At 42.9% G+C, this 12,929-nt stretch overlaps 1 protein-coding gene across 1 annotated transcript in view; it reads right to left on the bottom strand.

The window, feature by feature from the left end:
• Positions 1–4,796: 4,796 nt before the first annotated feature.
• gucy1a2 (guanylate cyclase 1, soluble, alpha 2) overlaps positions 4,797–12,929 on the bottom strand; it is a 72,207-nt gene continuing 64,074 nt past the window's right edge. The window contains exons 8-9 of the mRNA XM_084064081.1: positions 6,722–6,876; positions 4,797–5,479 (exon numbers count right to left, since the gene is read on the bottom strand). Coding sequence (XP_083920207.1) covers positions 5,260–5,479; positions 6,722–6,876 — 375 coding nt within the window. The 3' untranslated portion in view covers positions 4,797–5,259. The remainder of the gene's footprint in view (positions 5,480–6,721; positions 6,877–12,929) is intronic.

Raw genomic sequence — 12,929 nt, forward strand, 5'->3', positions numbered from 1 at the left:
TCTACAATGTTTCTGAAAGGGTTGAGAAAGAGCAGACAGTAATAGTTATGATACAATAGTTGCAATTGCTTAGAAGTTATTTCTGCGCTAATCAGAAAAGTAAAAGTGGATGCTAAGTGGTGTTTTTCTTTTTTTGTATTGCGGGTGTTTTTATACTATATAATATAAAATCATTGATATCATATCAGCATTGCCAAAGGCAACACTGTAAGTTCACTGTATGTAACCTCTGTTTTCCGGGATGCAATACAACGGTAACTTGATATTACTCCGTTTGTCATATTTTTTAGTTTTCATGATTTCAAATAGAGGGTAAAAGCATTGTTAATACATCTATAATGCATAGCTGAAGTATGACTCTAAAATACAAACACTCAAACATAAAACATAAATCACTTTTAACCCCTGCTGTACCATCCACTTCAATCCATCGTCACCGTCGAGCAGAAACCTTGCATCTCCATGAGTGATATTTCTTTTTACTTTTTTTCATAAATGAACGGCTGGCTACTTTATACTTCGTCTTATGACCGTGTCAAGCAAACGTAGCAAAAATGACATGGCCAAAATATGGACGCCAGGTTGAAAGTGCTGAGTCTGTGGGTTCTATAAATACTGAACCAATGAAAAGTACTAACAAGAGTGTGTGACTAAATAATAACTACATTGGATCCATTGGAACACTGGTTCTTTTTTCCACTTCCTGAAAAATAACATACAAGGCTTCCATCCGACAGTGATGATATCCATACAGAATGTATGGTGTCTGGGTTATGAGTGAGATTTATATGAACAAGGCCCTATAATGCTACAATTATTTTCCCCTTTCCAGGTGGCAATTAATATTACAAAATAAATTATCATCAGAGCAATTTAGTCCCCATTGGTAATGACACAAGAACTGAATTATGAATATATATATATATTTGTATTTTATTTATCTATATTCAAAGAACCGTGCCTATCATTTATCGAACATTTTTGCCAAACTAACCTGACTATAAGGCAGTGGTTATCAAACATTTTCATGTCAAGGACTCCCACATTTATGTATTTGGCCACAGACCCCTGAAAATAGTTGGTGCCAGAAACCCCCACGAGAGAAGATTTGTGTTGTTACAATTTTTTCAAAGTTATTCAGAAATGTTCAAAAATGTTCTAGATATTTTTAACTATCCAAAGTATAAAATTGTTTTCAAGTAGTTTTCTTTCAGTCAAGCCAACCAGCCAACAGAAAAAAAAACTATTGCTTATATTGGCTATGAAAGGAATTTAAGCTTAATCTACTGTGACACACATTGCAATTTAGCAACATCTAAATGTATCTGGCCCCAATTTGAAAATGTAGTGTGCCAGATTTATGTTAAAAAAGGTTTTTAAAAAGTATTCAAAATTATTATTGTTATTATTCCAAAATAAAAAAAATGGCAGATGTACAAGCTCGAAGTGACATGCTGTGAACTTGTAGATCTGATATTTTTGCGCAGCCAACATATAAATGGATAAAGCGGTTAAAATGATTGTAACTGGTAAACGTTTTGGACGGAAAGATTTCCACCCCCAAAGCTGTGACTCTCCACAGCGGAATTGCAATAAATAAAAACAGGGAAAAAAAGAATGAATCTCTAGCAGGGTGAATGTACTGCTTATCGTTGCTGTCGGGTGGAAACCTCATTTCCGTACGTATGTCCAAAGCTGTTACTTTTCAGGATTCAAATTGAAAAGTATCAAAAGTAGCAGATCTACAAGCTCGCAGATCTGCTACTTTTGATACTTTTGTGTGACGCTGTAGTATAATCAAGTAAGGCATTCATTTACAAAAAAAAACAAAACACAAAACGTTAAAATATGGATATAAGAGTTTTCTGCCCAACAGTAACGTTATAATACATGATAAATGAAGCACTCCCTCTGTTCTGGTGTTACGGTGTGTGTGTGTGTGTGTGTGTGTCATGAGTGCATGCGTGCGTGTGTGCGTGCGTGCGTGTGTGCTGTACATGTGCGCATGCGTCTTTTTTCTTCAGTACTAAACAGAGCATACCTGTGGTGAAATGGCTGTTTTGGTGATTTCCAATTTGTTACAGTTGCCATGGGTTACAAGCAGTTAATAGGATCTGAGATCAGGTCAAGTTGTCCTTAAAAAGAAATCCAATTACAACCTTGATGGTCCTGTGGGTAATGAATCATTGCGTTGAGGCTGGGTTTGACAAAAAATATATACATATCAAGTGGTGTTTTCTTCAGTTCTACAAGCTGTAGTTTCAAAACTATTCACTCAATCTTATTAACCAATATATCATTATGTTGCTATGATTCCCTGCTTTCATATGACATTAAAAAATGAGAATGAAAAAATGCTAGATGACTGTCTCCCAGTCAAATTTGGTCACATATTGTTACTGTCGGGCTGAAACCTCTTATCTCCATAGTCTAACTTTTTGTTGTTTTTTCTTAAATTAATGCCCATCTTCATCATACTACAGCTTCACTCAAACAATCAAAAGAAGCAGATCTACAGGCTCGAAACACGGTGCGAAGCGACGCGTTTTGAACTTGTAGATCTGCTGCTCTTACTAATTTTGAATGTAATTTATTTTTATGATCAATCAATTGATTGCGTTTCAGTTTAGATCAATGGAATTATATTATATATTATATACATGGTTCCAGGGGGTCCGCAGCAACATAAAAAATGGTTTATCAACTTTAACCTTGTATTAACCTTGCATATTATGAAAAATACATGTCAATATGGGAGTCCTTGACATAAAACATGTTTTAAAATAAACCACCCATCTTAAAAGGTGCTATGTAGACCCCTTTGTCTAATGGTGCTGTATAGAACCATTTGAGGTGCCTAAACAAGAACCAGTACACAACCTCTAAAGATCCAGGATCTTTGTATGGCAGTGGTGCTATATAACACGTCAACCCACCCCAAAGAACAACTGAAGAACGGCTGGAACGGCTGGTGTGTGTGTGTGTGTGTGTGTGTGTGTGTGTGTGTGTGTGTGTGTGTGTGTGTGTGTGTGTGTGTGTGTGTGTGTGTGTGTGTGAGGGCCTGTCACAATTACTACATAATCGCCTAATCCCAATTATTTGAGATAATCGCAATTATTTTTGCATAATCGTCATAATCGCTTCCATGTTGAGAAAGGTTCATACATTTTGAAACATTTTCAAAAACAGTGGAAATAGCCGATCTACAAGCTCACAAGCGTGTAGATCGGTCTTGTAACACATTTTCAGGGTAAAATATTAAATATGGCGTATTTTGGCCATGATACATTATTCATTTTGATTTATTGGTATCGGTTATTTCTTTGTGTATTTAAGTGCCCCGTGCAAACATTTGTTTATAAAGCCTTTTAAAGCCACACAATTAAGTCGATAAATCGCAATTATTGACAATATGACAATTAATCGTCAAGTCAAAAATGTATGGACAGGCTTGTGTCTAAACCAACATTGTTTCATTATAGTGGTCATCACCTATAGTCTCTTAACCTCCATAATAAAGGATCTGCCCTCCTTAACGGAATATAAAAAATGACGTTAACATAGGGTGTCACTTGATGCATGTTTAACACAAGTGCCTTAAATGAATGCATATGTTTTTATGAGCCATGATTTTTAATCATGGGTGATCTCAGTGGGACTTTAAGCTTTGCATTAATCATCATGGGTGACCCCAGTGGGACTTTAACCTTGCATTAATGGCTCCATGTTCTGTCCATTTCACTGACATGATAACCCTCACCTGTCTTACTGCTGTACCTCCATCTCTGCAGAGAGGCGATACTGACTACTTAAAAAAAAAACACAAAGTTGCACATAGTCGCTGTCGGGAAGAAACATTTTATGGGGTTTATCACTAATTATTGTCCTATTTTATACTTTGTCGTATGACACAAAATGTGTCGCGGTGTGAGCTTGTAGTTTGGCTATCTTCTGTATTCATGAATTTCTTTCGCCTATAGTATAATGACAAATACAGGCCATGGGTTGAAAGTGGTTACGTGTGTCTGTGGGTGTTATAAATATTGAAACCAAGGAAAAGCATTAAGAAAGAGCTTGTGACTAAATAATACCCACACTGGATCCATTGGAACACACAGGCTCTGTGTTCCTTCATCCTGAAAGGTAAACGGTTTTGGACATGGACAAGGTTTCCACTCCGACAGCAACGATATGTAACATCGCCCCTTAAGACCATAGGGTGAAAGGGGGGGGCTTGGAGGAGGGGTCTGAAGGAGAGGGGGGGGGGGACTCAGTGGTGGAAAGTAACTAAGTACATTTACTTAAGTACAATTGTGAGGTATTTGTACTTTACTGGAGTATTTCCAATTTCCAATACTTTTACTTCTACTCTCCACTACATCTCAGAGACAAATCCACTACAATTATTTGAAAACTTTAGTTACTAGTTACTTTTCAGATATAAATTATGATATTAACCATAAACATACATTAACCACTTTAGCCCTATTTTATACATAGGCTATTTTCCAACATTTTAGTACTTTTACTTTTGGTACTTTAAGTACATTTTGATGACAATACTTTTGAACTTTTGCTGAAGTAAATTTTGAATTCCGGACTTTTAGTTGAAACAGAGTATTTCTATATTGCAGTATTGATACTTTTACTCAAGTAAAGAATTTGAGTACTTTTTCCACCACTGGGGGGACTTGGAGGAGGGGCCTGAAGGAGAAGGGGGGTAACAGCTGGGGAGGGGGGGTATCTCGGGGGGGGGGGGGGGGGGGGGGGGGTCTCAGAGGTCAGGGGTCAAGCCAGGACTGTCATAGTAACCCAGCTTGAGGTCAATGTTTCCGACCCTTTTCTCTCTCGCCAAACTGTCCCGCGTCAAAACATTTTAATACGAGTTCCATCTGAGGATGTATTCCGACACCTTTTCGTTGACTTATGAGCCATCTCTTTTAATATCTCCTTTTGGCCAGGAGGAGATGGGGGGGGGGGGGGGGTCTCGTTCTCCAGCAGGGACCACCGGCTGTGGCCCCCCCGATGGCTTTCCACCGCAGAAAGATGTCACAACATCTTGGTTCTAAGGTTCCAAGTCCAAGCGGCCACACATCTCCTATGCATATCCATAGATCCATGTAGGGTGGACACGTGCACGTGTGTGTGTGTGTGTGTGTGGGGCCATGATCCTACAAAGGCTCAAGTCCGGCTTAGCACGTTAGCACGTTAGCACATTAGCACGTTAGCCGTTGGCCTCTCCTGGTCTCTGCGGGGGCCTTATAAGCTGGTCTCTCGTAGGAACATGGTCCCGATGTTGTAGGAGGCTTTCCTCATGGTGGAGGCGGGCGCCGAGCGCGAGCTGGTCAGAGAGGCGTGGCTGTGGGAGGTCCCCGCCTCCAGGAAGTAGCACGTCCCGGGGATCTCCTTGGGGAAGTTGTCCGGGAGCTCCAGCCGCGAGCGAGGGATGAAGGAGAAGGCGCGTTCGTCTTTCAGAAGCCTGGAGGAGGAGAGGAGAGGAGAAGAGAGGGAGGAGGGGAGGGGAGGGGAGGGGAGGGGAGGGGAGGGGAGGAGAGGAGAGGGGACATGATTTGAATTACACTGATTACTTTGTTGTTCGCTGTGTGTGTGTGTGTGTGTGTGTGTGTGTGTGTGTGTGTGTGTGTGTGTGTGTGTGTGTGTGTGTGTGCGTGCGTGCGTGCGTGCGTGCGTGCGTGCGTGCGTGCGTGCGTGCGTGCGTGCGTGCGTGCGTGCGTGCGTGCGTGCGTGCGTGCGTGCGTGCGTGCGTGCGTGCGTGCGTGTTTGCCTATGCATGTGTGCAGAGCCTAATCTCTCTAGTGTAATAACACAGCTTTGTTTAGACAAAAGATAAGACCCATCACCACAAACATCATTAGTTACTACACACACACACACACACACACACACACACACACACACACACACACACACACACACACACACACACACACACACACACACACACCGTTAGATACGTGTCGTGTCGAGTGAGAAAGGTGTAAGGAAACGAGCGTGTCCTTGATGATAGAAAATATGTTTAAACAACGGTTACCGGGCCAACTCAGAGGGATCTCACTCTCCGAACTGTCTCACGGCTTTGACAGACAGAGTGTCTGTCTGTCTGTGTTTTACACACAGAGACACAAACAGCAAAGAAAAAGCTGAAGTCAAACTTTGTATCACCGTATTTCAACTTTTTTTTTTCCCGCCACAAATTAACGCCCTGGGCCTACCCTACATCATACAAGAGCGTCACACAAAAGTAGTGAAAATAGCCGATCTATTAGCTCACAACTAGGGTGACCACCTTCAAACAGGCCCATCGAGGGAGAGATGAACCCGTTTCGCGGGACACATGCACATGCGCGCGCGTGCATGAGGACCACCCCGCGCGCGCATTTTTTTTTTTCCGCGGTTCTGGGCGGAATGGTTTTTTTTTTTTTCCAGTTTTTGTTTTCTTTATTTCGGTTTTAGGATTAGGATTAGGGTTAGGTTAGGGTTATGTTATTTAATTCTGATTTTTGCCTGATTTTACCGATTCATTATTAAAAAAAAAAAATCATTTTTTTTTCCCCATATCTTTGATTTTCGGGACATTGCTCTGCTTGTGCGGGACGCGGGACAGAGGGTCCAATTTCGGGACTGTCCCGCGAATTTTGGGACGGGTGGTCACCCTACTCACAACGCGTGTGCGTGTGTGTGTGTGTTTGTTTGTACTTACTGGTAGGTGGTAGGGCTAACATTGATACACCTGGGATGGCTTCCTGACTCAAACTTGTTGGCCAGTGACACGTTGTTCCCAAACAGGCAGTAGCGTGGCATCTTCACCCCCACCACACCCGCCAGCACCGAACCTGTATGGATACCTATCCTTAACTAACAGCATGGAGGAGAGGAGAGGAGAGGAGAGGAGAGGAGAGGAGGATATCATTTAATAGAGATAGATGGTAGCTCTATAGGGCTGCAACAAATGTTTTCATGTCATTCCATAGTCACTAATATGGGCATGTAATAATAGGCAAACATTCTGCGAAAATAGTCGACTTACTCATCACAACAGGGCGCATTGTGACAGTAGCAGATGTTTGTCTATTTCCGCCGATTGTTTGCCTATTTCTGCCGTAACCATCGTATGGGGTTGAAACCTGGAGTCATAGATACATCATTGATCATTGGTTCATCATAGGTATTATGAATGAATCACTTAAAGGGATATTTCACTTTCAAAACAACTTTGGGTTATTTTATCGTCTACTCAGGCTTTTGTGAGCGCCCCAGACCGTTTTTAAGTTGCTTGATGCAGTATTTAGATATTTGATATTCATTTTATCAGACACGCCCCCTTCCTATACAAACCCATTGTAACTTCAAACTCTATTTTTAACGTGTTAGATTCATCAAAAACATCCGTCCTTGGTTCTGGTGACTCACCCTGCCCTCCTAATACGTGAGGGGGCCGTGTTTTTTTGTTAACTTTTTTATTGTATTTTTAATATTTATTTTCAAAAATGAAAAAAAATTAAATACAATAAAAACACGGCCCCCTCGCGTATTAGGAGGGCAGGGTGAGTCACCCGAACCAAGGACGGGTGTTTTTGATGAATCTAACAAATGGAGTTTGAAGTTATAATGGGTTTGTATAGGAAGATGGCGTGTCTGATAAAATGAATATCAAATATCTAAATACTGAATCAAGCAACTTAAAGTGAAATATCCCTTTAAGCACTTTTTAAAAGTGCTGAAAATAGCCAATCTACAAGCTCACAATGTGTGATTGTAGATCTGCTATTGTCCCTATTTAGTTATTTTAAATCTATGAAACCATTGCAGGCAGGCAAGCAGGCAGTGAAATAGCCTCATCATTTACAGGTGTTACCAATGATACTGATTATGGCTCTGTTTTTAGTATCATTACTAGGCATGTAACGATATATCGTAAATCGATTTAAATCGATTCAAACTGGTGAATAAATGATCGTGATGCAAACAGCCGAGGGTGCGTTAAAGAAAGAGAAGAAAATAAAGGATCTTTGTAAGAGAATTGATAAAAAAATAGTTTTCAGTCATTTGCTACTGTATTGAAGAGGATAAGAGAAAACACAGTATTGTAAAAAGAAAAGAAGAAAATACTGGAAGAGAAATAAATAAATACAATATTTTTTGGTCATTTGTCTGGAAAATAATAGTTAAAAAATCGTGAAAAAACGTATCGTGAACCTAATATCGTGATTCGAATCGCATCGTGAGTTGAGTAAATCGTTACTCATTACTATCATTGGTAACAAGGAAGTAAGGAAGAGTCCCAATTTCATTCCAATATGGCTGCTGTGCATAGAGCCTATTCGCCCATTGTGTATTATTTAATGGTAACTAGATTCTACCAAGCCCCGCCCTGCCTGCCTTGCGATTGGCTGAATGAAAAAACGATAAAACAAGGATTCCGCCTCCAGAGGGGACGGTGGGGGCGTCTAATACAGCCCAAATCCCTGATTTTGCACCTGGCCTGGTGGCGTGCATCCTTAAGCATTGGATTGCCGACCCCAACCCCCCGTGATTGAATCTCGCTATTGGCACTCTTTTTCAGACAACCGCGGACAATTCTTTTTTTGCCGATTAAGTATAGTTTTGGACCGCGACGGAGGTGCGCCGTCTCAAGCAAACTCGAGCCACGAGAGGCACCGCCAAGCGAGCTAAAGCGTGTGAGTCGCCATGCCGAACGTTGCAAAGTTCGCTTGAGCCGACTCAGCGCAGTCCAAGGTACCGATGGGCACAGAATCGTAAATCATGTTTCACACACACTCACACACACACACACACACACACACACACACACACGCACACACACACACACACACACACGCACAGGCACAGATGCACAGGCACAGGCGCACACACACACACACACACACACACGCATAGTTTAAAGCCTGTGGATCCCAGCAGATTGCGAAAGATCCATTTCAGCATCTCGTCGCCAAGGTAACCCGCTGCCACTGAGCGCGTGCCAGCACACCGTGAGGTAGTCATGGCAACAACACAGGGGTGGGAGTGACACAGAGAGAGAGAGAGAGAGAGAGAGAGAGAGAGAGAGAGAGAGAGAGAGAGAGAGAGAGAGAGAGAGAGGATACAGACAGACAGACAGAAAGAGAAAGAGAGAGGGAGATAAAAATAGACAGAGTGAAAGGGAGAAAGAGGAAAGGAGAACAACAGAGAGAAGAAAGGGGGCGACAGTGGTGCTGGTCTGTCTGTCTGCCAACCAGCCAGCCTTCCTGCCTGCCTGCCTGTCTGCCTGTCTGCCTGTCTGCCTGTCTGCCTGTCTGCCTGCTTGCCATTCTGTCTCTCTCTCCATCTCATCATCATTCTCTCTCCCTCCATCTCTATCTGTTTTGTGAGTCAGCATTCGGGGGACACATGGTCCTGGGGGGGGGGGGGGGTGCAGGAGTAGTTGTCTGCTTTCTCTGCCGACAACAATTATAGTTTCACATGACACACAAATAACACGCACGCACACACGCACGCACGCACACACACACACACACACACACACACACACACACACACACACACACACACACACACACACACACACACACACACACACACACACACACACACACACACACACACACACACACACACACACACACACACACACACACACACACACACACACACACACACACACACACACTGTAGGGATAGGAAATAAACTGTGTCTCCTTTCCTGCCTTTTCCCTCCCTACATAACACACCTTCTATAAATGTCTGCCCAGTTTTTCTCATCTGTCTGTCTGTCTGTTTCTCCCCTTCTCTCGCTCTTTTGCATAACAATGCAGCACTTTCTGGTGAGTGCTTAATGGCCTGAAGTGGACAGTGTCTCTTTAACTCTCCTCCCCTTCACATAGATGATAAGAGAGGGAAAGGGAGAGGGGAGAGAGAGAGAGAGAGAGAGAGAGAGAGAGAGAGAGACAGAGAGAGAGAGAGAGAGAGAGAGAGAGAGAGAGAGAGAGACACGCACGCACGTACGCACGCACGCACGCACGCACGCACGCACGCACGCACGCACGCACTGCTAAATACTGCAATTAGTTATGCCTATCACAATGCATTTATACATGACCTTATAAGTCATTATAGAATGCTTTATAATGTGTTATGATTATTGTTATAAATCGTTATGAATATTTATGACTTCTTATAACTACAGTATAATTATACAGTGTTATAAGCAGATTATAATGCATTATAGACATGGTATGCATAGCAAGTGTTACCGATAGCACAGCATATAATAACACAGAGAGGAGCTGAAGCCAGGACATTCTATTTGTGGTCATGGACCAGTGGACAGTGGTACGAGTCTGACCTATTTGTTGTGCAATAGCGATTGAACACACACTCTCTCTCTGTGTCTCTCTGTGTCTCTCTGTGTGTGTGTGTCTCTCTCTCTCTCTCTCTTTTGTGCCAGCCAGGGACCCCCCCCCCCACCCATACAAGAGAAGATTTGTGTTGTTAAATATTTGAAAAAATGCAAACATTTTAGTGATTTTCAAAGTTTCGAGTTGAATGGCGACGTGTATTATACTGTATCTCTTAAGCATAAAATAGGGTTAAACAGTTCCTTATTTTGCTGGGGACCCTAAAGAACCCCCTCAAAGGACCCCTGGCAGCGCATGCCGCGGAACCCACTTTGAGAACCACGGCTGAAGAGTCACCTTCACAGAGAGGACAAGGAACAGTGACAAATCACCTCATAATGTACAGGGCAGCCTAGAGTAGTTTTACTCTAGTTGTAGTGCTTCTCCAGTCTAGCTTTACACAGCCACTTTAACAGCCTGTTTGACTCCATGCAGTTGCAGTGCCAGCTTTCTGTTGCTTTTTGCCTTGTGATTATTTCCACTGATCCTGTGTCTCCTCTCCTCTCCACTACCCCGGATTCCAACACTGAGTTGTGGCGACCTGCGGAGCCACCAATCCACACCAACTCCACTTTCCACCCGAAAATACTCTTTTCCATAAATACGCCCACGGGCTTCACCTAACTTACATATCCTCTTTGCTGTGCGCTTGGGTCGTCACACACACACTAGCCATAACACTCATGCTGTGTTGCTGAAGATATTGTTGCGTGACTTATTTTTTTTATTTTGAAACTCTCAAAAGGAAAGCGAGTGGATAGAGTCGGTATGAGCAAGAATTAGAGAGATAGAGGGGGAGAGGGAATGGACAGAAGGAGAGAAGGATGGAGAGAAGGATAGAGCGAGAGAGAAGGACAGAAGGATAGAGAGAGTGATGGAGAGAGAGAGGGATGGAGAGAGAACGAGGGAAGGGGGGATGGTATAGCGGTTCTAATTGATCATGAGTTGCCGTTGGCATTGAGAAGAGATGAAGGTCCACTTTACTGGAAAACAACCTGGAGCACTGCACACGCGCACACACGCACACGCACACTCACACTCACACTCACACACACACACACACACACAGAGTATGGTTACTTGGTTGAGAGACACATGCATGGGTGACAGGGAATGCAAATGCTGCACGCGCACGCACGCACGCACGCACGCACGCACGCACGCACGCACGCACGCACGCACGCACACACACACACACACACACACACACACACACACACACACACACACACACACACACACACACACACGACCAGACACACACAAACACACCCCCAGGGGCACATGCACATGCACATGCACATGCACATGCACATGCACATGCACATGCACATGCACATGCACATGCACATGCACATGCACATGCACATGCACATGCACATGCACATGCACAGTAGAGGCAGCAGTGCAGCGGGGCTGAAGAATTGAAAAAATGTCAATTACAACCCAACACCGTGTTCTAACCGTCACCATGGAAACTACACAGCTGTTGTTCTGCCGCCGTGACTGACGGTGTGTGTGTGTGTGTGTGTGTGTGTGTGTGTGTGTGTGTGTGTGTGTGTGTGTGTGTGTGTGTGTGTGTGTGTGTGTGTGTGTGTGTGTGTGTGTGTGTGTGTGTGTGTGTGCGCGCTCTGAACAACATGACGCTGAGGAAGAATAGTGGTAGAATTATACCGTTGTTTTATTGCTATTACGTTGTTAACCTTTGTGTCCTTATGATAATGTTCTGACACTTTGCATATTACAAGAGTCAAGGTGCCCTGGCACAGGCCTGCTATCAATTGTTTTGGGTACAGCTTGGTCCTTATGACACGAGACGTTTATTCTCTCTTATCGTGAGTGTAAAATGCTGCGTTCACATTGGCAGGTAGCCTACTACAACACGTCAATTTACAAAATGTCCAGAACTGTTACTTTTCAGGATTCAAATGCAAAAATAGCTAAAGTAGTAGATCTACAAGCTCGAAATGAGCTTGTAGATCTGTTACTTTTTCTATGCCTTTGTGTGACGCTGCAGTATATGATCAAATAGGCTGTTAATTTACGAAAAAACACCAAAGTTTAGAATATGGAGATAAGAGGTTTCTGCCGACAGCAACGATATCTGCTGTGGGAAGAAGACTTGAAACTAGCAGTTGAAAACATAAAGTCTTATGAGAAGGTTTACTGTAATGTTTACTGTAATGAAACCAAGTGTAAAGTCGCGTCAAGTCACCATCGACTCCAATGGAATATTATTTTGTAGCCGGAGAGCAGGGGAATCAGTGTCACCTTTAAGACCATTACTGAGAACTGAAGCGTTTTAAAGACTTCCTTATTGGCTTCATTTCCAAGAGTGAATGCTTGCTGTCTGGCACGTACGCGTGCGCATACACACGTTTCTATTACTATGCCATTTTTGATACATTTTGCAATTTCTAACTTTTGCAATTATTAACGCATCGCGTCTCACTGCAACGCGTTGTGAGATTGTAGATCTGCAATTTTTCGGTGCATTACACTGGCACGCCA

Source organism: Gymnoscopelus microlampas (genome assembly GCF_963454915.1).
Source record: "Gymnoscopelus microlampas genome assembly, chromosome: 8".
Lineage (NCBI taxonomy): Eukaryota > Metazoa > Chordata > Actinopteri > Myctophiformes > Myctophidae > Gymnoscopelus > Gymnoscopelus microlampas.